Consider the following 27,964-nt stretch of genomic DNA (forward strand, 5'->3'; position numbering starts at 1 on the left):
TTTTAGAAAGTTTTACAGCACTTGCAACACATGCAAGTGCCGAAGATTAGAGACGTTACAAGATTGTAGCAAACACAAAAAAGGAGAGATCGGGAGGATAGATGTTTGATGGGAAAGAAGGAGAAAACCAAACCAGAGCACTCGCCAAAGTCACATTCCCTGCAAGAGGCGGGTAGCTTCAGATGTGTCCCTGCGACAACAACATCGTTCTGAAAGGAACTGTGTGGCTTCAACACCACAGGCAACGACGTTAATGTCAACCAGCCCTCACTTCTTCTACCCCCACTCTCAAAATTATTCACACAAGGGAGAATGTACAACCTGGCCTTGGAAATTATATTATGTATTCTATTGAAAATGATTAATTACATTTATTATGCAATGTTTTGATGCACTGCAAAAACAGCGATGGATGAAAGCTCATTCTTAGGAAATCACAAGGAGATGTTCACCAAAATGATGGTCACTATTGATTGAAAAATTTCATTCGAAATAGAACTATTAGAACTATGTAGGGCCTATAGCCAACAGCTAGGGAGTTTGCGACAAGACAATTCAAACCCTCCATACTTCAGTTTCTTTGCAGGCATTCTAAAAAATGGCGAAAAAAATAGTTTTCAAAATCATAGTTCAGAGTAACAAAGCACATATGCTAGAGTTTTTTCTAATTTAAATTTTAGTAGAGGTTTTACGGCGCTCGCAACTGCATAAAGTCATATGAGTGCCAGAAGATTAGAGGTGTTACAAAAAAGAAGAACAGGAGATAAGGACGACAGATGTTTGATAGGAAAGAAAAAGCAAACCACACCAGAGCACCCGCCAACCACCCACAGCTAGAGTTTGCTTCATTCAATAAATTACAAGTATAGTATTGGACCCATGAATCAGTTATGATACAGATGAAGGCTCCATTAAATTACCATTGTCTAGAGCAGTAGAATTTAGGTAAATTACTGTATCATGAATCATGTCTGTTTTTAAGACTCAGTACTTCACACACCAGAGAAATACATGTAGACAACACTCATGAGTATCAAGAGTATATTTTATTTGGTATATCTATTAGTTTGCATGGATCAGGTTTCATACCAGATCGAACTGAACAAAGCATCAATGATCAAGTCAATTTAATGGTTTATCCATAAAAACAGTGATGCTTTCAATGTTGACACAAGATGAAAATACAAACACGTCAATAGAAAAGACTTGAAACAGTTCTGGTTTTACTTTGTTTTTTGTAAAGTCTGTCCCTCACATGGCATAAAATTTGCAGAAATCAAAATAGCAGTCAATGAGAACCATATCTCATCCTTCTTCATTCCACAACTTTTTGAACAAATTTTCAACAAACGTCAGGATTGTCCCCCAAAATAAGAGCATCCATAACATACTTGCAAATAGGGCATTTCAAGGTACAAAAGCATTAAAGCCATAAAGTGATCATTTGGACAGTTGCATGACAAATGGGTTAGTTTTTTCAGCTTACACTTATGAAGAGATCAAGAATGGCCAGAGGCACAAAGTTAACAATTAAAGGTGTGGCAATAATGCAAAAGGCACAGAGTACAGAGGAGAAGGGAGAGAAGAATAAAACACAATATCATGTAAATAAAATGAAAAGAACATTGAACATTCAAAGCTCCTTATCATTCTGGATAAATGACACATGTATTCAATGCATATATATATAAAAAATATAGGGGAATAATACTTTTAAGAAAAAAGAACAGTGTTCATGTCAAAAGGCATTGGTCATCATCTCAGCTCTTGATAACAAGACACAATGGCTCTGCCTCGTCAAATCTTTGGAACAAAGAAAAGCATCTATAAAGAGTTCAGCCAAAGAAGAGAACCAGTAAAATACAACACATCTGTCAGCTGTTCAGATGTACTAAGACCAACATTTTTTTCTCTTTTCCTTGCACTTTCTAAATCTGTGGTATCTGCTCCATGTGCTCAAGAAATGTTTTGTAGAAATTCAAATTCTAGATGTTAGGCCTAGATACATAATCTAGATACAAAAATGAAACAATTTCTTCCACCTCCTGAAAAATTGTTTTCAAGGCTTCAAACACTTGAACAGCTTGTTAACTACTGATATTTCTGTTTCCTCTTCACTCAATAAATTTGTTATGCCACCACCTAGAGTAGTCCGTGACCCATCAAACATACTATAGCCTCGCTCTAAGAAACATCAGTGATCTGATTGATGACATATGCTGACATGGAAAGCCATAAGTGACTTTTTTTTTTTTCCAAATTGAAGACTATTATAAAATATTGCATATTTGGCTTACATATAATATGGTATAAATTACATTCTTCTACTTGGTAAGGCAAAACAGTACTTTTAGCGATTTGCAAAATTTTGTGAATGAGATGAGGGTACCATATATTTCCATTTCTTTCTTTAACTCAATCAGTGCTACGGATGAGAATACTCGCAAAACCTGGGCCTCATCCACATGCTAGCGAGGAGTATTCTCGCATTCTGCCTCGCTATCTTTATAGAAAGAATTACTCTGTGTAATCTATACCAAGTTATTTGAACTTATCGTGACCCATTACGGGAATGGTCAAGGAGACTTTTTTTCTGCTCAAACAGCCATTTAGCCCACTAGATATAGGGTTATTTTCCTGGGTAGACCTAATTTCATGTTGCTATAACAAAACTGCCTGGTATATGAGGGGTGTTCACTGCTGGAGTGCTCAGCACTGAATGAGTTAAGTAGGATATCTGAATAATACTCTTTGACACTGTGCAACTTTGGAACAATATTTTGTACATCTGACAAAAGTGTGCTGCAGACTGAATGGGAAAAGCCAATAAAGAGAACAGGGAAACAAATAAAATCTCAACAATCACATCTTTTCAAAACTTCTGATGATTATGTACCCTACTCTAGACAGCAATATCTTGAAGTACTCTTGATGACATGTTAACAAATACAGTGCTTCCACCAGCTGAAGTTGAAAAGTAAGGAAGATTCTGCCGGGGGTCTGGGGGCCGAAGAAATTGAAATGTAGCTTTTAGAGGGCTGAAAATGGCACTTGGGAGCCTGTTTCAAGAGATTGCCAACAACCCATACTACCTATTTTTTCACCAAGATTTTGTCTTGTTTGATTTCTTCACCTACATATCTTTCCATTGCTGGCAATGTTTAAAAGCAGGTTCCCCTTCCATTGCTACTATGATTCAATTAATTTTGTCATCGCACCATTGATAGAAGGCAAACCTGGGAATAATGATAGATATGTGGGCCTACATTCATAATACAGTAACCCAGCGTATACCCTAATTTTCCTCAATTTTCACGTCTGAATGTCGCATGTCACAACCTCGGAACACCACTTCGAATCATTCTTGATTTTAGTAGTTTTAGCTCAAATTTCTTTCATCGCGGCCCTTATCGCGTTCCTGTGCCTTAGAATTTTCGCACTGATAATTTCTCTAGATCTAAACAATAAATTTGGAAAAAAGTTTCTTTCTGACAGCAATTTTCTGTCTAAGAAGATCACAAGTCAATATACTGGATCAATGCGCAGATTTTCCAGCCGCTGCAACAAAGTTCGCCAGATTTTGATCAATCTGCAGGTAAAAAATGTACTGCCAACCAACCCGTAATAAATGCATGGGGCATAGAGGAATAATGGCTGATGGCAGGAAACGCGCCATCTGGCAGGTTTCTATTATAACATAAACTATTGCCGAGAGAATTGCCGTAAATATCCGTAACTTATACTTATACAAGACGATATGAAGAAGGCGAGTACGGATCTTTTGCTACGGAATTTCGGTAGTCCCACGCTGTCGCAGATTTTTACGGAGGGAATGGATAATGATGGTGGAACAAGTACGGAACTGGCAGAAAGTACGGATTTCCGTAAAAATACAGAAGAGTGGAAGCACTGAAATACCTGGAACACTGTACATTAAATGTTTCAGCCCCATGCACGTATATTTTCAGCAGTGCTTGTACCTTCCATCGTCCCAAGAGCGTATACTCTCAATTTTGGGGGATACCGAATTTGCTCATTTTTCGAAATTAGTGAACCAAATTAAACTTTAATTTTCATATTTGTTTATTTACCTTTAAACATTGTTATATGTTATTATCTAAACCACATTACTAAGATACTACATCACTTTTTAGAAGGCATGCCTCTTTTTTCTGAAATACTACTGCATCGGCTGAGACTGGAGTCGGGGAGGGCAATTCAGAAATGAACATTGAGGAAGCTTCTTAATTTGACTCTAGTGAAAGGATCAGAATTCTGATTAACCGACCAGCTAGATTTATGGACAGTGGTGGATCAGCTGTCTAAGGCAGCACCATCCAGTAAAAAGAGTAAACCGTACTTTGACCGGTTGCATTACAAAAGGAGCACAGTGCAGTATATCTGTTCAGGGAAATATGAAAATCACTTCTTGAATAAACACAAAAATCTTCATTGATTTTGTCTGGTTAATAAGACAGTCAGAAGAAAAAAAAAGGCAGGAAGGCACACTGGCGACATCAAAGTCACAAAAGAATCTGATACCTGAAGTGAACTAAAACACAGCAGAAGAGGAAAAGAGGGTGGAGCAGCTGTGGCATTGCTCCACCTGCAATGATACCTATTCCCAAACCAAGTAACCAAGTAACAGAAGAAATATAGTTTAAGGAACAACTTTAATTTATTAGACAGACAACAGAATTGTATTGGTCAGTTCATTTAACATAATACTGTCTCCATTCATTTTTTTGAATAGGGCGCTGCTTTGAATGACTATCAACCCTATCTATGACAGGAAAGCACACAAAAATGTAGAAATTGCTTCTTGTTGTTGTACTGTGGCACTCAGGTATCCAGTAGTATATGAGGGTGACTGCTAGCAGCGGGCAGCAAACCACAGCACGGTGTTCATCATGCAGTCTGCTTCAGCATCAACCTCTGCAATACTGTGGTTGTTCCCTGGATATGTCAAGTACCTAGGAAAAAAAGCACAAAGTCTTGTTTGAATAAAAAAAGCAAACGCATACGTACGTAGTCTAAACAGCCGTATGCACTGCTCACCGTCGAACGCTCCGTATCCCGGACTCTAGCATGGAGATCATCAGGAGAGAATGCGTCGCTGTTTCGGGCTCTTCCTCTCTACAGCTTTTCTGACGCACCGAGCCCCCTCACCGATGTGAGGTCTCCATGTTAGTTCGACTGTTTTCCTCTGCTGCCAACTTTAGGATTCATTCCAGCTTGAGTCCTCTCGCTTCAACCAGATCCAATGACTGGCTTTCTCTGCTGTCTCCTGAAGGGAGTTTGTGAGTTCGTTGCTTTTCTTTGCAGTAAGTCCTGCCACTCTCATCCACTTACGGGCGCTTGTTGCTACAAAACCTCTGCATCCTACCTCTACCGGAAAATGGGTTGCCTTCCATCCTGCCTCCTCACATTGTTCGACGAGTGCCTCGTAACGGTTTTCTTTCCGCTCATGAGCGGCATAGATATTGTCCTCGTGGGGCACCGTGAGCTCTACCAAGTGTACCTCTTTGTCTTTTTCCTCCCATAACACAATGTCTGGCTTTTTCGTAGTTGGAATGGGGAAGAATCTATCAAAGCCTTTTAAGTCAGCAGCTACTTCCCATGTTCCTCCGCTCTGGTCTTTCATGGCTTCGTTTCCTTTCTTTTGGCAACCTTGCTTCCTTGCGGAACGAACGCAATCTTGGTGGGTCCATGCTTCTGTATCTTAGGGGCATATTTTCCTTCTTCCACCTGTTGTGTCGCCATTTTCGTGAGCACTTTCAACACCTCGTTGTGTCTCCAGGTGTATCTGTTAAGAGCTAGGTTGCAGTTTGACAAAATATGCTTCATGGTTCCTAGCTTACCGCATCTACACTTGTTGTCCTCCTGTACCTTCCATCTGACAAGGTTCACCGGTGAAGGCAGAACATCATACGTAGACCGGAGAAGAAAGCTCAGCCTTGATGTATTCCACTTCCAGATGTCACTCCACCCGACTTTTCTTTCCACAACATGCTCTTCCCATCTGGTCATTTGTCCTTGCTGGCTACACTGGATGAGATGAATTTCTCGCCTCTCTGCCTCCATCTTTTGCATATGTCTTGTTGCAGCTTTTCTTCTGTCTCGCTGAGACATTTTCCTGAAAGGTCTAAAGTCGCCATTACCTAGCCCTAATCTGTCAGGTTGCGCTGGACCGACAATGTCCCCGTGCTCCAATGCAGAGATGATCTCGTTAGCTGCAACTTCTGCCTTCCACTTTCTGGCTGTTTTGACATCTGGAGGTTTTCCACTGATCTCCTTATCCCTTGATTCTCTCAACATCAAAACGGTTCTAATCTTGCCTGCTTTGTAGATCTCCACAATTGACGTGAGAGGTAGTTGAAGCGCACCTCTATGTCTGTACAGGGATGACGTGTTAATGGTACGGGGTAGCCCCAGCCACTTCCTGATGTAGCTGTTACACTTTCTTTCGATCATCTCAACTCTTGACAAAGCAACTTCATACATTGTCAGTGGCCACGCCAATCGAGGGTAGAGGGCAAACTGTAGACACCATATCTTGTGCTTTCCTGGAAGCTTTGTCTGGTCAATTGCTTTCAGCCCATTTTCAGCCTGCTTCATGATTTCCACGCCTTGACTCCTATCAGACAGAGTTCCTGAGTACCACCGACCCAAACTTTTCACGGGTTGTTCTTTTACTGTGGGCATTTGCTCCCCTGCAATTGTGAACTTCAGTTGCTTCTGTTTTCCTTTGTTAATAGTCAGGCTTCTAGACTTTTTAGCTTTAAACTTCATCCTGGCCCAGGTGATAAGCTTATCGAGCCGATTCAACACACTTTGCATTGTGTCTCCATCTCTTGTCAGTAGGGTCACATCATCCATAAAGGCTTTCTTTGGTGATCTCACCTTTGCTTCTTCTTCACAGCATTCTGCAGATCTCAGTAGCATCTCCATTACCAGGATGAACCAGATGACCGATATAGAGCAGCCAGCTGCAATCCCAATCTCTAGTCGGTGCCATTCCGTTGTGAAATTTGCGGTTGAGAATCGCATCTGGAAGTTACTATAGTATTCTCTCATAATGTTTTGCACCTCTTGTGGGACGTAGAAAAAATCCATTGCCTTCATCAGCAATTTATGGGGAACAGACCCGTAGGCATTCGCCAGATCCAACCACACTACGTTTAAACTTTCCTTGTTTTTCTTGGCCTCTTGGATTGTGTCCCAAATGGTGAAAGCATGCTCGATGCAGCCTGGGATCCCTGGTACCCCGGCTTTCTGTACCGTTTCATCCACATAGCCGTTACTTTGCAAATATGCTACAGTCCTCTTTGCAAGTATTCCCATAAAGATCTTGCACGTCACGCTGATGATTGAAATAGGTCTGAACTGTCCTATCTCCTTTGCATTCTGTTCTTTGGGTAGATACACGCCCTCCGCTCTGCACCAATCTTTGACGATTTCTTTGTCTTTCCAAAGGCCTCTTAGCATCTCAAAGAGGGTGTGTCTCAGCGTGTCGCAATACTTGAACACCTTATAAGACACGCCATCTCCTCCAGGTGCACTTTTTGCTCTTGCTTTTTTTACGAACTCATCTACTTCTTTCTCTCTAATTGGTCCCAGGTAATATTTGACGACGGGGGCAGCTGGACGCTTCAGGCCTCTCATATAAGGAAGCGGTTCTTCTCTTCTTGAATCGCTGTACGTCTGCTTAACATAAGCATCGAGTTCCTCTTTCGTACATTCCAATTTACCACTCCGTGCCTCTGTGAACAGTTTTTTTGCTGCTTCATAAGGATTCTTCAGAAATTGTTCACGTTCCCTTTTTCTCTCTTTTCTCCTGGTACACCTTCTTTCGTGCCTCTGTAGGTCTCTGTTCTTTTTCTTAAGATCTTCAAACAAGATTCTTAGGCCTTCTATCTCTTCTGGTGGTGCGTACTTTTTCTGCTTTTGCAAGTCTCGTTTCTGTTTTCTTAGCTGTGCAAGTACATATAATGTTATATAGGCCTCTGCCCCCCCTCCCCCCCCCCGCCCAACTCAAATCTCAAATAAAGATGAGACAGCACAATTTGAACCTGTCAATGGTAACACTGAAAACACCATTATAATAAATGACACAACATATGTGGCATGAGGTTAATGCATTTAAGTCTCCAGGTTACAATGTATCGCATGCCAGGGGTGAGATACGCCATTATGACACCTCTTTGCTTTGTTTATTTTAGCATTCAGAATAAATTATTTGCAACATAATGCCATTCTGCATTAGTTTTTCTTGAAATTATTCATATCCTTGGATGTAGCTCTCTAGTGATGAACAACCCCCCCCCCCAACTATTTTTAGAATTTTATTGTTCCAGTCTGATGCAGGACAGATATTGGCATTTAGTGCTTTACATACAGAAGTACAAGTTAGCACAGTTGCAGTACCTCCTTTGAATTTCAAAAGACCTATCTCCAAACAGTAGGTCTTCAATTCTTTTCTTAGTGTGCTAAAGAAATAAAAAGATGGTGAAGTTGTTTAACAGTCACATGAGCAAAACCAGTAAATTATCACTTGGGTAAAATGAGTGCTGTGAAAGCTGAATGATTACTACAGATACTGAAAATAGACAACAGAAATGTGGTATCGTGGGAGACTATTGAGAATTTCAAGAAAGGAAAAGCAATCAAATGAAGTAGAGCTGAAACAAGTTGAGAAAATAAGTACACAAACCTGATGGGTACACCTCGAGATCGCAGGGCTCTGTAGTACTCTATGCCTTGTGAAATGGGAACCCGTTTGTCCTCAAGGCCAATCATCATCAAAATTGGTGTCTTCACCTGTGCAAAAAAAAAAAAGAAAGTAAAAAAAGACTGCATCCATTTCTGAGGACCTTTACAAAAAAAAAATATCAGCTAAAAGCCACAAAGCAGCAGTAAAAGTTTCAATTAAGAAGTCAAGCAAACAAAACCAAAAATAAATATGTTGTTGAACCTGCCACACCAGCATCCCGTGAGGCTGGGGCAGTGGCAAATGGTGTTCTACATAGATTCTGAGGAATTGTTTAGAGCTGATTCTTCAAGTGCAAAAAGCCACAGGAGAAAGAAAGCGTTACAATCTGCTGTCCACCGGGGAGGCATATGTTGATTACTGTTACTATTACTGATCTCATAATCCACGAGGATCGTAGGGGTGCTGTATGACAGAGAGCCTCATGAGATGCCTCCACTTTTCATGGTTTTTTGCCAGTGCCTGAGTTTGGGTGATACACACGTACAATTCCCAAGACTTCTGAAAACCTTGAGGTTTCACACTCAAATGCAACCAAAATCTATCTTCGGTCCTGTCAACAGCTGGAAGGATGGACTTTGTAAAGACTGCTGGTAACGATCAATTATGGGCTTCTCACATAATCATTACTGCACAGACACAGGCAGCAGTGAGTAATGCGTGGACAGGCAACAACGAAGAAATGAGGATGGGTGTGGCTATGAGTGTGATCAAGAGAGGAAAACAATTTGTGATTCAGGTATTGGACAGAGAATGATGCCAATTGAAATTTGTTGTTCCTTTGACAACTTCCTAGGGTCTATACTCTCCGTCAAAATGAAGTCCCTGCTCAAGGTGGAAATTTTGTCCCACTGTTTTGCAGTTCTGTTTTAGACCGGTTCACTTGGAAACAAAGAAGAGAAAAACATAAAGGAAGAACTCATCAAGTCACCCTTGCCACCAAGTAAAATTAATATGAATGAGCCCAGTATGGTTCTCTCATCTAACAAATATTATATTGGCAACCTGGAAAACAAAATTTTTCTGGCGAGAGAAAAACCCCCCACGATTTCATTAAAATAAAACATTGTATTTATATTATGTATGTTTTCTTGTTCTTTTCAAAAGTAAAATATTTCTTGAACACATGCAAATGACACTGCAACAAATTTTAAAAAAAAATTTCGACTAAGTAAATCTTAACAGCTAGCTGATGATTTGTATGAGGCCACTGACAAATGATCTAAAGTCATTACAATAATAGGAAGATATTTCAAGATTTTTAAAAGGTTCAAGTCAGGACTCACAAAGATTTTCTGACATTATGTCAGGACTACAGCAAGAACTACTGCTTGACAGAGTAAAAGGTTTAAGACATCCAACACTAGAGACGTCAGTTTAAATACGTCTCTTAAACTTTGACTTCATTTCTCATTATCTACACCAATGTCAATTAAATATTTCAAAACATGTTTATGATAGTAACAATGACTTGCCTGTTCCACATAAGACAGAGGAGATGCCTTCCATAGTTTGTTCAGAACCTTATCATCACACAGAGAGTTGTAATCAAACTCAATTCCCATCTGAGCAAATGTCCTGAAAACAGCACGAGTAAGAGAAAAACAAATCATCATCAAATCAAATATAGATTCATTAATGAAATATATAGGCAAAAACAAACAATACAAAATCTACACAAAAGTGTAGAGTGCATCAGATGCACAAAGAATTTAACAAAAATGTGAAGAATTCTGTAATAATCCTGGATATTTAAAATCATTGAGTATAGTGAATAATTGTAAACATTCTAATACTATGCTGTAGGTAAACTAAAAACAAGCCAATCAATACCATGTAATTTACAAAGAAAGCATATAAGCATCCAAGGATAGAAAATCTTTAAAGACAAATGGATGATTGACTCTTTCACATAGCCAAAGAATAAATGTTTTGCTTTCAAGACAGAAAACGATTAATAATAATAATTATAACAACAATAATAATATACGGCATTTATAGGCATTTAAAGGCCCAAAGCAAAAAAAAAAGAAAGAAGAAAAACAAAAAAATGAAAACCTCATAGACAGCATTTAATTCCAAAACACCTTCGTAGTCGGACTATACTATTAAATTTGCACACTTTCCATATCCAATAGATATCCAAAGCATTAATTGAATTTTATGTAAGTAGGATTTGTTCACAAAGGTTATAGTAATACAGAGGTGCTTGAAAAACTAAGAATTTTCAAACAATTAAAAAAAATATTAAAGAATCTTATTTTTTGCGGAAATCAAGCATGACAACTACTGGTTGACTATTGTAATAACTTTAGTAACAAGTTTTAGAATTAAAATCAGATAAAGATATTTAGGCACACCATGAACATTGAAGAAAAGCAGTTTACATAGGAAGCGGCCGAAAGTTTCATGAATGTGGGGAATGACTATTCCAAGCAATCTTATACAACAAAAGCAATAAACAAGTTAAAAAACTAGGCATAGGGAAGGCAACACATTAACTCTTTCACTGTTGAGCTTTTCTTTCCTGAAGGAGCAGATATTGAAGACCTTATAGACATTGTCTCATCAAATTAAGTGACAAATGGTTGTGATACTATGATTTGACACCAATGTAAGCTCATATAAATATCAAGATAATGAGGAAATATACCACACTACTGAAGCCTATGGTTATCAGTTATACTAAATATCTTTAAAACTATAACATAATGCCTGAATATAAACATGCAGGGAGACTCAGTTGAGTTGGAGTATAGCTGTGGCACTGTAAAAACAAATATTTCTGTGCAGGGGTCCAACTGAGAGCGGCCTAACTGACTGTTCAGAGCTTTAATCACAGTAAATAATATTCAGCTATACTGGGTGAGATATCCGAGCGTTGACATACTGTATCTGGTACATATAAAATAAAACAGAATACATCTATTGTTTCGTTTTTAAAAAAAATAAGAATGATCAGCTTTCAGTGGCAAAAAGAAAAGAGCAAACAGCACAAAATGAACATGTATTTTTCACAAGACTACTAAAAGTACAAGTATCAGAGGACAAATTGTGTGAAATACCAGAAGAGATATCAGATGTTTTGCTTATTTTCAAGCTATCAAAGTGAAAAACAGCATTGAAATATCTCCTAAAAATCCAAAACTGTACCTTAATAGTTAAATGAACAAAATTAAACCAGGGATGGTATGTACTATGAATCCTCTCCATAAGTATGCTTTTCATGATTACGTTAGGAAAATGAACGTTTTTCAATATAACAACAATTATGTTTAGAGCCAACAAAACAGGTAAGAAAATGCCCATAGCATGTAGGGAAAACAATAGCAATTAAAAGAACACTAATTAGAGATCAGTATTAGTGGTCCGTGTACTTTCTTTTAAATCAAGCTCAAACTCACAATCAAATGTTATCTTCAAAGAACTTCAACAGAGTACAATCAAAATATGTTCTCTCCTCTTAAAAGGGAGCTTTAAAAAATCAGAGCGTGGAAGGATGTGAAAGGAACAATCAAATTATGCACAATATCTCTTTTTAAAAAAAATCTGTTTAATTGCCTAAATGAATAAATCATCCTCCATCAGATCAATGGTCACATTTCTGAAATCTGTGACAAATTTCGGTATGTGAAATGTGTGAAACTTAAATCTTTAAAGATAAATTCACGATACTGTTGTTCTTGTACATCCCCAAAAAAGCCACTCTAATCAGTTTGATAAAGCATAAGATTAATAAAATGGCAGCAAAGAAACAGTCAAGAACTATTTTAACTCACCAATCATGAATGTCTGTTTGTGAGAACATGGCTGAAATGATGTAACAGGAATTAAGTAAAGTGTATGGTTGAAGTAATCAACACTACAGCATCACAGAACTAAAGACAATTATACAGCACATCCAGCAAGAGTAGCACATCCAATTGTGTTGTGTACATAGGGCAGTAACACAAAATGGTCACTAGTATTTCTACACTCATATTCATTCAATTTTCAGAATAATACACCCATACACGAACCAGCAAAGCCAGCCAAGCTCTCGGTAGACTGAAAAACAAGGTACATGTACTAAAACAGCACAATGTCCGGCTGTCAACAAAAATCAAAGTGTACAATGCTGTTGTGCTGTCCTCCCTCCTCTACGGTTCGGAGACCAGGACACTCTACACTACAGGAAGCACGTCAACAAATTAGAGCAATTCCACCAAAGGGTTCTCCACAGCATAATTGGCACCCAGTGGCAAGACCGCATCACCAACACCGAGGTCCTCAACCGAATAAGCATACAAAGCATGCTTGTCAAAGCCCAACAGAGATGGGTCGGCCATGTCATCCGCAAGGAAGACCACCGAATGCCCAAACAACTGCTGTACGGTGAACTCGCAAGTGGCAAAAGAAATCTCGTGAGGCCAAAAAAGCGGCTCAAAGACACGATAAAGGAAAACCTCCAGTTTGTACAGGTTACCCCCAAAGAATTCGAAAGAACAGCCACCGAAAGGAACACCTGAAGAAACAGGGAGAAGCTGATTATCAGAAGAGAGAGGAGACATAATCCGACCACCCCAACCACGACATTTCAGTGTTCCCACTGCACAAGAACATGGTACATCCAGGATCGGAATGGCACAGCCACATGCACGTCCACAGATGAGCTGCAGGATGTCATTGTCATCTTCGGCAACAAAGGACTACCTACATGACATGACACCCATCCAGAATAAAAACCTTCTGAAATCACGTCCAAATCAAGAATATTGTACAGGTATGTACATTCATACCATAACCTACGCAGAAAGGATCCAACCCAATATTTCAACCTGTTTGGTTCTTTTTTTCCTTAAAAATGATTTTGTTTGACTATCTTTGAACACATTTGTCAGCAGAGTACCCCAAAAAAGTTGTGTCACATTCATATATTTTTTTTCTCTTCAGAGCCCAATGAGTTGAAAACAACAGCAGAGTGAGAAAAAAATAAAAATGGAAGTTTCAAAGAGCATTAACATAGCTACGTGAAATATAGGCTTATATCGTTCATGTAAACAGTAAAATACTCATAGTCTGAGCTTGATTTAACTGAGAAAGTACATCCAGTTTCGAAAAAATTGCAATTATTTCATATTGTACGTGTTTCTTCTAAAAAAGTGAGTGTCCAAAACAGAGCTGATGCCAGATATATGACACTGTCAGGTGCTTGGAAATCAAGAAATATGAATGGGCAAAGTTGAGAGCAAAGGGTATACATTGTTCTGGGAAGGAACAGACCAACGAAAGGAAATCTGACAATCTATTCAAAGGAAAAGAAAAGTGTACAGCTAAATAATTTAAGAAAGTGTGCCCTTCCATATTGGATGTACTATCCACAAAATAAGGGAAGCATATTTTAGCAGTACACAGCTAATGTAAAGTTTGCAGAGCAAAACAATTCAAGTGAGTGCCCCATATTCCAAAACATTTTTATTGAGACTTTAAAAAAGGATAAAAATTATTGCAGAAGCTATGTTCCACAAATGTGACATCTGAAGGGATCAATTTTTCCAAGAGCATAATATGTGAACAACATACGTAGCTTTAAATAACCAAATACCTCACATGGAAATGTACATTATGACCCAAACTGCGGACATACTCGTAGAACTAACTTTTTTCTCAAGTATAACACCTTCCTGAAGATAGAACTGTAGCTACATAACCACCCCAGAAAAAAATCAATGCTTTAGTTTGTTTAGTACAGGGTTTTACGGCGCTCGCAACTGCATAAGGTCATATGAGCATGCATCAATGCTTTAACTGACAGGTAGGATATGATAGGTCAGTATGACATAGGATCTATTTTCTCAGGAAAAAAATCAAAGGAACATTGAAAGGAGGAAGTACACAATTCTTGAACCCCAGCCTTCTATCCTCCTCATATCAGGCTGTACTATAATGCATTCTCTTGGCTACTTTTTTTTACTTCTTTTTTTTAAAAAATAACATAGTAGGTGTTATTGCCCCATTTGACATTATTTAATTCATTTTAAAGGCTGGCGGCTTCAACCCTGAGGGTCAGGGCCATCCCTGGCCAAGAGGGATACAACGTCAAAGCATATATACCTAGATATTCCACAGAAATTCACCCCACATGGAAATCGAATTCATGTCTTCTGTGTACAATGGAAAAAGCCAAACCACTATACACCACAGATGCCTGTTTGCTACACTTTCACCAAAAGACCTCTGGTGTAAAGTAGAACCTACTCTAATTTCCACCTGTCTTAAAACAATCACCTGTACAAATGGCCACTTCCCACTTCTCTCCTTGCATTTTGAAATTATTATGACACTGTCCAGGATGTTTACCTGTCTAAGACAGTCACTTTTCTCTTCGACAACAGGCAGCTATCTGGGACAATTTTAATTACATATGATAATATCTAGCTTAGATATATGACTCAAATAGGAATGCTTGTTGCCAAAAAGCTGACTCATTGATACACAGCACACATGAGAGGTGTTTAACTCTTTTTATCCTGGCCGACCCCCACGGACACTGTGTCCGTCCTGGGGCTGCCGTGCCATATGAGTTGGAATTCAGTGTGTATATTTCAAAGTGCTGTATTTCTTACATTTACTCATAGGTTTTAAGGAAATTTGGCAGTTATGTTAGAAACTGAAAGTAGTTTTTGTAAATGTACGTGGTTAGGAATTACACCAATTGCACCATGTAGATTTTGAGGTGTTTTCCACCCTCCAACTTGACCCTGATTGCCGCACACACAACGTCTCATTGGATTTTATAGATCTAGCCCTACTCATCGATACAGCACGAATTCCAGTACTGATTCCTTCACCATGATCTGAATCGCTATTAGATGAGTCTAAGTCTTGTTCGTTATCATCTACAATGGAATTTACGGCACTTGATTTAGAGTCACTTTCATCAAATTAGTATCATTCCCCCTCACAACCTAGCGCCACTTCAAGAAATACTTCGTCGGTCGTGAATGTGCATTTTCAAGACATAATTCAGGCTTCTACACCCATCAAAAACAAAGAAACCGCTGTTTATTGCAAAATTTAAATATTCAGACAGAGCTAACATCGCAGTGTTTGCGTATTTTGGAAATTACAAGCAGAACTAGCTTCTCTGACGTGACCATATAGCTGTTCCGAGTTTACTCGTAGCCCGGACTGGTCCTCGTTACGAGTATACTCATAGCCCAGATAAAAAGAGTTAAAGAAAGAATGCTTTCATTATTGAAAAAAACAACCCACACCTGGAAGCTATAGCAGAAGGTAGTAAATACAACCCTTTTTTTCCTGGGAACTCCACAAATCATATAAACTCAAGAATATGCTGATGTAATTATTTTTTCATTCTCTATCTCTCTATATCTTTAAAGAGTTTACAAAACTGTGAAATGTAGCTACATGCAAATATGCAAAATTTTGGTTCATCACTCGAGTTGTTTTGACACTGCAAAATATATAAGTATAATGCATTGGTCTCTTTCGTACAAAAAACCCTTCAAGCCTTACGTTTCTGGGTTGTCTGCACCATTGGACTTTGCTATGAATGCAACAGAAAAGAAAACCAAATTAAATATCGATTTGTGACAGAATCAGAGTAAGGAAAATTCTGAGTTTTAAATTTTCATTAAAAAACTTGGTTACTCTAGGTAGGACTTCATAGCTTATAATCACCTCAGATTGTGGGCTTTAAGAACTCTCCAAATTTCAAGAGTTATGAAATCAATTTGAACTACACTCACCTAGAGCCCTGTTCAGATTCTGACAATGTTCCAATATATATAGATTAAATCTTGATATTCCAGAAAGATGTGGAAAATGGTAAACTTTAGTTAATGCGATCTTTTAACGTTAGGAAAAAGAAGGATGACATGAAGAAACAGCATGGAGAAAAAATAGCAAAAACATATTTAATAAACACTAAAACCCTATCAGGGACACCCAGTGTTATAATATCAGATTATATAACAACGAACAAAATTCCAAGTGGGACTGGATGTAGCGTATGCTAAAGGCTCTCAAATTCCTAAATGCCGAATGCTGAACAGTCCCAGGGAATTCTAGACTGTTGACAAGCCTGACACTTGTATATCATCCACACTGTAAATTTTACAATTTAAACGAAGCCTCTATAAAAGGTAACATCTTAAAGCTGCCGTCATATTCACATTGGTAATAGGATGAACTATAATGACAAACAACTCAGATCATTTTCAATGAACTGACACACAGTGTGCCATAAGAGCAGCGAGGTTACTTATAAACCCCTCCACTTAACAACATGGCTATGAGCTTGAGGGCACAAACTGACAGGATGCCGGTTACTGAAAATAGCTATATAGTCAAATGTCCTCTCTTCAATTGCTGAACAATGCCACCTTGAGCAGATGAAAGGAGCAAACAAGTTTTGTAGCATATTCAATGGACTTACTTTATTAGCAACAAAATGGTCAAATTTCAAGTATTTTTCCTCTTAAGTTATTTTCCATACGAAGATCTCTTCAATTAACAAGCACTTCATTCATGAGCGAGTGTAAATCAATTCAGCATCACATATAACGTTAATTATTTTTTGCTCCCTCTTCCGAACTGTGGAACCTCAAATTTTAGAACATTTGCCAACATCAAGTTCAAAACCAACTCTGAGACAAGCTTTACATTTACAATAATACATTGGAGAAAGAGAGGGAAAAAAATTGATGTAAAGCTTCAAAACCAGGATGGTTTAAAATATCTTACATGAAAGGTTGATGACAGGATTCCTGGTTGCTGCTCCTTTAAAAGTATCCTAAAACAAAAAGAAAAAGAAAACATGCCTTTACCATTAGTTTTGCAGACATACAATTATATACGTGGGTATATCATAAGGTGGCTGCAAACTAAGTCCAACATGATAGACAAAAAAAAGTAGACACCTGATTGAGACTGACTTCCCACGAGGAATATAATATGTAATCATTACAAACAGACTTTTCTGCAATAGATTGCACAATGCATTCATAACTGATTGTAGAAAAAAATTAGCAGCTTGTACAATCAGTTTCAATCATAGTTAGGTGTACAAGAGTAACATTATTTTGCATGTCCATCCAATAACTAGTTTGTGTGAAATGAAGCCAAGAAAATAATGATACTTCCCAATATGAAAAGAAAAAAATATTTCAACGTCCAAATAAACATACCCAGCTTTTGAAAATAAAAATCAGCCAATGTTTTCAACAGTATTTTAAGATGAAGGAACAGAATAGGATGGTAACTTAAAAAGTTTAGAGATAAAGTTCAGAAGCAAAGCTGCCCACTTACAGGATACTGTCCAATGAGATGTGTGGTTAGGAACCCTCCATGGGAACCTCCAAAGGCAAACAGGTGGTCTCCATCCACAACGCCCTTTGCAATCACATCTACCATGGCACTCTGAGGGGGAAAAAAATCCATCTTATACTCTGTGCTTGTGGGTGGTTGGTGTGTGCTCTGATGTGGGTTGTCTCTTCTTTCCTGTCAATACATCTATCATCCTTATCTCACCTACTTTTTTTCTTTTTATGTTACTTTCTAGTAGCACCCCTAATCTCCAGCACTTATTTGATGTACCTGTATTGCAAGTGCTGTCAAACTCTTACTAAAACTACACCCTCTGCTTAAGGAATATATCAATTGTCACAGATTTTTTCTAAACCTACTTTAACCAAGACAGAAATGTTTTAAGTAACTCTAAACAATCAAACCTAATATCAACTGGTGAGTATCGTTTGGCTGTCAACTGCTTAGACTGTAAGGATTGCTATCAAGGCTTAATTTGAAGCGTTAAAAACTACAAGGAAAAAGTAAATGTATATTCAACCCCAAGCTTCATTTAATTTTCTAGATTGAGCACCACCATAGCATCTAAATACAACAATGAAGCATAGAACAAACATTTTCACAGAAAGAAATCCCAGTATTTCGAGTCTAGAGTTTTTTACTTTTTTATTTTTTAAATTATAGTAGAGGGTTTTACGATGCTCGCAACTGCATAACGTCATATGAGCGCCAAGAGTTTGAAAAAAAAAAATGATATAAATTTGAGAGAGAGTATAAAAGGCAACAACTATATGTAACCCAACATACCTCAACGTCCTTCACATCTTGTGTTCCAATATTCCCAGCCAGGGACAAGACGCTGTCCTGTCCAAACCCTATGGAGCCTCTGTAATTTACTGCAATGACCAGACAAGAAAAAAATGTAAACTGGAATTTGAATGGATTGTCTGACCTACAAATATCTGCGGAAAAACATAAAATAGGTCGGAAAGGAAGGTGAAATTTAACATTCACATGGTTTAATGATTTTCTCGGTGCTGTAGCAGCAAGATGTTATGGACATAAAGGGTGTGGAGCATCAAGATGAAATAAGCCACTTGTTAAAATAACGAAATCAAAGAAACCAGCATTTTTTTTCCAAGAGGGGCAATTTTATCAAATTTCATTTTTTTGGCTCAACACATTTTATGTCCATTTAAAAACATATTTCAGGGTGGAATTAATCAAAGGCAAAATAAAAGAAAATTTTAGCAATTTCCAAAGACATTCAAGCTATGGAATTTATCAAACTGTGGCAGCCATTTTCTGGCCATTTTTACCTTTGACACCTGGGCATTTTTTCATAAAAAGCAACACAAAAGAATAAGCTTTATGATGATACCAATAACTCTATATGCCCAAGAATTGACGAGCACCCGATTCCACTGTGTGATGTCACATTTACTTTTCCAAATGGTATCCTTCTTTTCTTGGCACAATTTTTCCTCATATTTCATTAATAACTTACACAGATTTGTATACCTCATACCTAATATATGATTAGGCAAAAAAATAAGAGGAAAGTGTCAATTTTGGCTAATAGAAATTCAGCATAAAATGAAAACAAAACCTCAATGTCTTGGCAATAATGACTTTCACCTTAAGGAGGAGACACAATAAGGTACCACTCTTGAAAAAGACTCTGATCTGATAGACCTATATGTTATATTGATATTAGCAAAAGCTATGATAAACCGTAAAAGATCAAATGAGAGTCTTTTGTTTTGTTTTAGTAAGGTTTTATTGCACTCACAACTGCATACGGTCATATGAGAGTCTTTGCAAGCCATCAGCTTTGAGTAGAAAAATGTGTAACATGAGAAATCAGGAACACAAGGCGCATCAATGTAAAAATGTTGAGGTAAAGATAAATCTTGTCTATAAAGCTACGATAACTGAAACAAACAACCAAAATTAACTTGAACAAGTACCAAGATTGATTGATTGGGTAGATGTTTTACGGCACTATCGACACAATTTTGGTCATTTAAGCGCCATCAGGTTTCACCGCTACAAAATCAGACGGGTTTTTAATAAAGAGTCTTTCGGAGCTCGCAACCGCAAACGATCACACTATTTCTATTATGCTAAAAAGACGAACAAACATTTATAAAAAATTTTTTTGTAAATATGGAAAAGGCTTATTTACATTTGTATATACAATACAAATTTCAGTGTATGTATATATACACCGTATGTATATATACATCGACAACGACAATTATATATTTTCACATTTTATTAAACAGTCCAATTTCTTTTATATAATTAAAAATTCTTCAAGGCTCTATGATGTCAAAAAGGGTCTTAACATCTTTACATTTAAAATATTTCCCACGGACATAATTAAAGTCGACACATTCCATTAGGATGTGCCGAACTGTGAAATTTGTGTTGCACGCCACGCAAAAAGGAGCTTCCTCTCCCTCGAGCAAATGTTTGTGCGTGACGTGCGTGTGTCCTATCCTTAGTCGGGTAAAAATTACTTTTTCTCTTCGTGGTAGAGATAGTGGTTTCCTGGGAGTAAGTTTCGGTTGAATGTAATGGAGTTTGTTGTGTATTTGTTGATTCCAAATTTGGGACCAGGAGGATGTGATGTGTTCTTTTACTTTTGGTTTCATGTCAGAGAAAGGGATTTTACTATTTTTGTTCTCAGGTAGTTTTAGAGATTCTTTGGCAAATTGGTCAACCGCTTCTTTGCCATCAATGCCTACATGGCTTGGAAGCCAAGCTATTGTAATAGTTTTTCCAGACTGATGTAGAAAATGCAGTTTAATGATAAGTTTCAAAATTCTGTTGTCGGAGGTGTCAGAGCGCTCTAAAGATTTCAGACAAGAGAGAGAGTCTGAAAGGATTAGGAAGGTAGACTTGGTTGATTGATCTATAATATTTAGGGCCATTTCAAGAGCTGTAGCCTCAGCAGTGTAGACTGAAGCTTCTGGGTGGAGTTTTCTTAAGCTTAAGCTGTGTGGCGATGCAAGGGCAGCAGCTCCTACTGAGGAGTCATTTTTGGATCCATCTGTAAAGAGTGTCTCTGCTTCAGGGTGTCTATTTATTAGCTGTTTGTATGAGTTTAAGTATGTAGTTTTGTCTGTGGACTTTTTGTTGTGTTTTTCAAGACTAGTATCTATGTTTGGTTTGGTTAAATACCATGGAGGTATGCTGGACATGGCAAAGGGCTCGATTATGTCTTCAGAAAAATCAATGTCTTTGAGATTGAGTTTCTAGGTCTTCGGGAAGGCCAAAGACACATTTGTGGGCTGGGTTTTTAGGTCTTCGGGAAGGCCAAAGACACATTTGTGGGCTGGGTTTTGGGGTACTGAGCTAAGTTTCAAAGCGTACTGCAAAGAGAGTTTTTTCCTTCTAAGTTCCAAAGATGGTTCATGCGCTTCTGCCTGTAAACTTTCTACAGGTGAAGTACGGAAAGCGCCTAGGGCAAGGCGAAGGCCTTGGTTCTGAACAGGGTCTAGAATTTTAAGGTAAGACTTTCTGGCTGATCCGTAAACAGGACTGGCATAGTCCAGCCTGGAACGGACAAGGGAACGGTAAAGTTGAAGAAGTATTTCAGTATCTCCTCCCCATTCAGGATTGGATAATACTTTAAAGGCGTTGAGAGCACTCTGACACCTCGTCTTTAGGTCTTTCAAGTGTGGTAGGAAAGAAAGTTTATTGTCGAAGATTACGCCCAGGAAACGAGCTTGTTTTTTAACAGGAATTTTCTCTCCAAACAAATATAAATCTGGTTGTCGCACACACTTGTGCGACAGACAAAAATGTACACAGTTTGTTTTTAATGTGGAAAATTTGAACCCGTGCCTGTTTGCCCAAGTTTCCAATTTATGGAGTTGAAGCTGAAGCTGACGTTCAATGTGATCCATTTTGGATTTGGATTTATAGCAGATGAGGAAGTCGTCAACGTAAAGTGAGCAGTCAATATTGTTTTGAAGGGTTTTTGTGATGGAATTGATTTTGATTTCGAAAAGAATGGGCGATAAGATGCTTCCCTGGGGGACGCCTTCTTCTTGGGTGTGTAAATTTGATAGGGTTGAACCTACTTTTACTTGAAATGATCGATCTTTCAAAAAGTTTCGTATAAATTTGGGAAGATTTTCGCGTAAGCCCAAGTCATGCAGGTCTTTCAGAATACCATGTTTCCATGTGGTGTCGAATGCTTTCTGTAAGTCGAAAAAAATAGCCACAAGGTGCTCTTTTCGAATGAAAGCTTCCCGAATGAAAGTTTCAAGTCGGACGAGATGGTCAATAGTAGAGCGATTTTTGCGAAAACCGCATTGAAAATTTGATAAGGAGTTTGAGGTTTCGAGAAACCACATTAGACGTTTGTTAATAAGTTTTTCCATAAGTTTACAGAAACAGTTTGTAAGGGCTATGGGACGGTAGTTTGATGGGTTAGAGTGATCTTTTCCTGGTTTTGGGATTGGTATAACAGTGGCAAGACGCCAACTGTTCGGAAATTGTTGAGAATGCCAGAGTTCATTGTAAATATCAAGGAGTAATAGGAGTGTTTCGTCTGGAAGACGTTTGATGATTTCGTTGTGTATTTGATCAGGGCCTGGAGCTGTGTTTGATAGTTCTGCAATATTACATTTTAATTCGTTAAGAGAAAAGCTGCAATTATAGTGTTCTTCATTTGAAGAGGTAAAATCAACAGTTGTCTTTTCAGAAGACATTTTTACTTTTTTGAATTCAGGGTTGTAATTGTGGGTAGAGGAATTTCCGGAGAGAGTTGATGCTATACAGTCAGCAACTGTTTTTTCGGTTTCTACGAAGGAGTTATTCGGTTTAAGGATGTGTTTGATTGTGTCTTTTTTAGTACCTTTTAATTTCTTTATCATCTTCCAGACTTTGTGCATTGGTGTGTTGTTGATTTTTTAGACATAATTTCGAAAAGATATTTTCTTGGCTGTTCTGATTTTTCTGCGTGCTTGGGCTCGCGCAATTTTGAAATTAATGAGGTCTTCGTTAGTTTTAGAGTTGACGAACTTCCTGAGAGCTGATTTTTTGGCCGCAACAGCTTTTTGGCAGTCTTCAGTGAACCAACATTTATTTTTTCGGGGTTTGGTGGATAATTTTGGTATGTGTTTTTGAACGATCTCGAGAAGGGTTTCATGAAATCGTTCAAAAGTATGTGTTTGTGTTTGAGATGGATTGAGTTTCTTCAGACACTCCATGTGAAACCCATCCCAGTCCGCTCTTTTAAGATTGAAACGGTCTGGGATAGGAGTTCGGGTGTGGAATATCTGGAATTAGGTTGATGGGGAAGTGGTCCGATCCGTGTGGGTCGTCCAGGACCGACCACTGAAAGTCTGGAATTAGGTCAGGATCACAAAGGGTTAAATCTATGGATGAAAAGTTTAGGTTATTTGAATTTTGAAATGTTGGGGAATTGTCGTTAAAAATACTAGTATTGGTTTTTATTAAGAAATCTTCTATGATTTTACCTTTAGTATCAGTTGGTTCATTTCCCCAAAGAGGGCTATGGGCATTAAAATCTCCCAACATGATGAAGGGTTGTGGGAGCTGGTCTCTGAGGTTTATTAGTTCTCTTAAAGATAGAGGATAATTTGGAGGGATGTATATTGAACAGATAGTTATAGGACGGTGTAGGGTGACCCTGACCGTAACTGCTTGAAGTGTTGTGTTTAGTTGTATTTGTCTGTGTAGTGTTTGGTTATTTATTAAAATGGAGTTGCCCCCAGAGGCGATTTGGTTGTCGGTGTATATTTGGTTGTAAGTTTGATAGTTTTTTAATGTGAATGTGGGTGTTGGCAATTTAGTTTCTTGTAGACAGATTACATTTGGGGTGTGTGAGGTCAAAAGATAAGAGAGTTCTGCCTGGTTTGCACGCAAACCGTGAATGTTCCACTGAAGAACTGCCATTTTAATTTATTTTGAGGGCACGGGTTCGATACATTTTTTTTGGGTCGTTGGTGACCTTTGTCTTTGTTTTGTTTTGCAGCGGTCATGGTGGACTGCAGCCTTTTTTGAGGGAGAGTGTGGAGGGGGAGGAGGACCGGAGTCCTGGATGTGGGTAGAGGAGGGGGAGCGGGTGCGGGGAGTGGGTGGAGGGGCTTTATTGGATGAAGGATGATGGGATGGAGGTTGAAGCAATGAGGGTGTAGGATGTGGTGATTTGTGTGAGGATGATGATGGGGAGGAGGTTGTGGGTGAAGATGATGGGGGTGATGATGAGAATGAGGGTGAGGATGATGAAGAGGGTGAGGATGAAGAAGATGGCTGAGAGGGTGGTGATGAAGAGGGGGTGTGGGGAGATGGCGGATGGAGAGAGGGGGAGATAGGAGTGGAGGAAGTGGACTCCATGTCCTCCTCCGTCTCCAGACTGGAGTGTTTTTTGCAGGTGTTCTGCTTTCTATTTGTCTGAAGGACCTTTCGGGTTGGGTTTACTGACCCTGGGACAGTCTTCAGGACTTCTGAATATGTTTTTGTTGTATTCTTCGGCGTCGATCCTTTTGGGTATAGCGTTGCTCTTGCTTGAGCGAACGTTCCGCCGTACTGGGCCCTATGTGTGAGGATGGCTTTCTCCTGACACCACTTCGGACACTCCGTCGAAGATGCAGAGTGACCCCCCTGTCGACAATTTGGACACCAGGGATCTGCAGAGCAGGTCTCCCCAGAGTGTCCCTCCTTGCCGCAGCGAGGACACGCTGCACCACGGCGACAGCGTAGCAGTGTGTGTCCGAAGCGCTGACAGTTGAAACAGCGCATCGGCTTCGGTATATATGGTCTAACTTCGAGTTCTAAGTATGCAATGTCTAATTTTGTTGGTGGTGTGGGTGTGTTGAAGGTAAGGATCCACGTGTTGGTACAGATTTCCTTGCCATCCCGCCGTATTTTGATACGACGAGCATGGACAATTCCATCGACCTCCTGAACCATTTCTTCTTCGGTACAGCCGCAGAGCTCTCGGCTTTTGATGACACCCTTGGATGTGTTCAGACTCCTGTGAGGCTGAACACATACAGGGATGCCACCAAACGAGGTGCAGGCCAACAGTTTGCCTGATTCAATGCTGGAACTGACTTGTATCAGGAGGTCCGTGGATCCTAGTTTTTTAAATGTATTTTGGCTTGTGAATAGGGAAATGTTTTTGTTTTAGTGATTTGTGAATTTTGAAGACGCTTAGTGTGGTTAAATTTGTGTCTTGTTTTTCATCTTTTGGGGAGATCACCAAAAATGGTGACCACCCCAATGATGTTCTCTTGGGTATGTCCCAGATGCTGACATTGTCAGCATCTTCGCCCGAAAGGCCCTTCTTTCTTTTGCCCAGGCCAGGAGTTGCACCTGCTTCTCCTGTCTGGGACTTGTTGGGAATTGGGGTGGGAGAAATGTTTTTGGTTGAATCCATGTGTATTTTGTCTTTTATTTCATCTCCAGGGCTCCCCACCCACCACCGAGTCCAACAAGGGGACACTGCTCGGAAGTCCATAGCAGGTGTCAGGGCTACCCTGGAGGTATACTCCCAATCAGACGGCAAGAAATCTTGCCTTCTAACCAAGATTGGCCAAAATCGGTTCTATGAACCGGTCGCAACCGATTGAGTGCAGTAGGCCACTGCAACCGCCCGTCTAGACCGAATCCAGGGACAAAGTGGCGTGTTGGTGAGGAAAGCCACACCTCAGCCACCTGGGTCCCCTTCTCCGGTCGTACGGGTCGCACCCCACGGTCAACGGGGTGCCCCGCGTTGCGGGGGTTTGGTGTCTATTCTTTGCTGGACCGGACCTAGATGGATAGAAGACATAGCAAGAGCGGACAAAAGATGCCACCCCTACGTCAGAGAGCTAGTGATGTACGAGTGGTATCCCACCAGCGGGGGGGTTACACCCCCTGTTGATGGGACAGCCAACTATTTTTATTTTATTCCCCGGTCAGCTCGGGGAAGGATGAAAGAAGAAGGAAGAAAGACGATAGAAGACAGATGATACACCAAAGCAAGTGTCGCCCATGTGCACCTGAGCGTAGATGTCCATGGGCGACAAATCGCCAGTGAAGGGGTTGCACCTCCTGCTGGCGGAGCAGTGGGTCTATTCATATCCCCCCGACCCACTGGGGGTACAAGTACCAAGAGTTTAGATTCGCTTTAGTAAGAGTTTAATGGCACTCACAACACATAATTATAGGTCAAATAAGTGCCGAAGATTGTTGTTTGTTTAGTATAGGGTTTTACGGCGCTCGCATCTGCATAAGGTCATATGAGCGCGCGGGACACACCTAATACTTTTTCGTTGGTAGGAAATTTTGAATTTTGCCCGGGTGGCGGCCGAAGCCTACTCTTATCGATTTTAGACCACCAAGGGATCTTTAACGTGCGCAACTTGCACACGGGCCCTCCGAGATTTTTGGCCCTTGTCCGAGAAGGCTAGGTGTAGATCTTTCCTACCAGAAGATCAGGGGTGTGGCAGAAAGACAGCAGTTAGGAGGAGCCAAGGAGTAGCAGTAGAAAGGCTGCAGAAAGAGTCAGGAGCCCAGAGGAGGGGGCAAAGGAGGTGAGGGGGTGGGGGCAGAAAGTGGAAATGAAAGCAGACAACAGAACATTGTTAGAGATCAGGAAAGGATGTGAAAGGAGACAATTTTAGAGAAGAAAATTTTTTGGTCGCTACCCGGAATCGAACCCGGGACCTTTGAATGAGAGGCCAACACCTTAACCTCTAGGCCACGAGAGCCCCGTGCCGAAGATTAGAGGTGTTACAAGAGAGTAACATACAAAGAAAAGAAGCAAGAGAGATAAGGACTAGACCAAACTCCACCACAACACCCACCAACCACCCATTAGTACCATAAGGCATTAAACTTCAGTAAAAAGAGTAAACAATAATTGAAAAAATAAGAGGTAAAAAGCAAAACATTGAGATTGCAAACTCACCCATCACAACAGCAAAACCACAACGACAGAAGAAATTCGTGGCCATCACAAAAGACGTGTCAAACACTGAATTTGGTCCTCCTGAAAAAAAAATGTCCAAAAGCATGAAAAGATTTGATAAAAGCCTAAATTACTTCCTGGCAGGTTATACACTCTCAAAACAAATGCTAGATGTTTGATAAATTTTAGTTTGACCAAAGTTTTACAACATTCACAACTGCATAAGGTCATATGAGTGCATGGTATGCAAGTCGGTTATTTTCATCTTAGTTCATAGCATGGCTTGGTTTTTACTTTGCAAGTTGGAGTGGTTGAAGTATCTAAAAATATAAGGTGAAAATTCAGTTTTAAAAGCAGCAATTTAGATTTTTTCAAATAACACTATTTACATTTTGGAGTAAAGACAAAGGGCTTTTATAAAAACAAGAATTCGTTTAGGATCAACAAATCAGTCAGAATCAGTCTCAGGCTCTGCAGAGAAAGGTGTCAAATTACTTTACAACAACCACTCTCTAATTACTGGCAACAGAGAAGCAAGCTTCAGGTGGCCAGGACCACAAGCACTGACCATTACACTTACCATGTGAAAACACAATCAGAGGTGGCTGTACATCTTTATTTGTCTGCTTTGGAAGACACAATATGCTTTCGTAATCCAGAGAAGCTGCAACACACATCATCAAATGTATAGAAACAAAGCAAGAGGAAATAGATACTTCAAAAACAACTTTTGTTTTAAACAAACAAACAAACAAACCCAAAAACAAAAAAACAAAAAAACAAGAGCCCTTTTCGAAAAGAGAGGTACTTTATTTCTAGCAAAATTCCATAAAGACACCTTAACCACATTTAAAAACCCACCTTCTCACTGTTCATGAAAGCAAAAGTTATGTCCTGTTCACTTCACTAGGAAAATGCTCTTCACATTTCTAATTTAAAAAAAAAGA

At 39.3% G+C, this 27,964-nt stretch overlaps 2 protein-coding genes across 2 annotated transcripts in view; both read right to left on the reverse strand.

Moving 5' to 3' along the window:
- Positions 1-4,654: 4,654 nt before the first annotated feature.
- Positions 4,655-27,964, reverse strand: part of LOC101848254 (acylamino-acid-releasing enzyme) — a gene marked incomplete in the record, with an annotated part of 39,323 nt that continues 16,013 nt past the window's right edge. Inside the window, 9 exon segments of the mRNA XM_005111730.3 lie at positions 4,655-4,973; positions 8,714-8,820; positions 10,246-10,348; positions 16,289-16,319; positions 17,519-17,567; positions 18,083-18,193; positions 18,887-18,975; positions 27,018-27,098; positions 27,598-27,681. Coding sequence (XP_005111787.2) covers positions 4,874-4,973; positions 8,714-8,820; positions 10,246-10,348; positions 16,289-16,319; positions 17,519-17,567; positions 18,083-18,193; positions 18,887-18,975; positions 27,018-27,098; positions 27,598-27,681 — 755 coding nt within the window.
- LOC118478888 (putative protein TPRXL) lies at positions 22,546-26,044 on the reverse strand. The gene has a single exon (XM_035973294.1). The coding sequence runs from the start codon at positions 25,031-25,033 to the stop codon at positions 24,023-24,025; it is 1,011 nt and encodes a 336-aa protein (XP_035829187.1). The 5' UTR covers positions 25,034-26,044; the 3' UTR covers positions 22,546-24,022.

This window comes from Aplysia californica, unplaced genomic scaffold, assembly GCF_000002075.1.
Source record: "Aplysia californica isolate F4 #8 unplaced genomic scaffold, AplCal3.0 scaffold01110, whole genome shotgun sequence".
NCBI lineage: Eukaryota > Metazoa > Mollusca > Gastropoda > Aplysiida > Aplysiidae > Aplysia > Aplysia californica.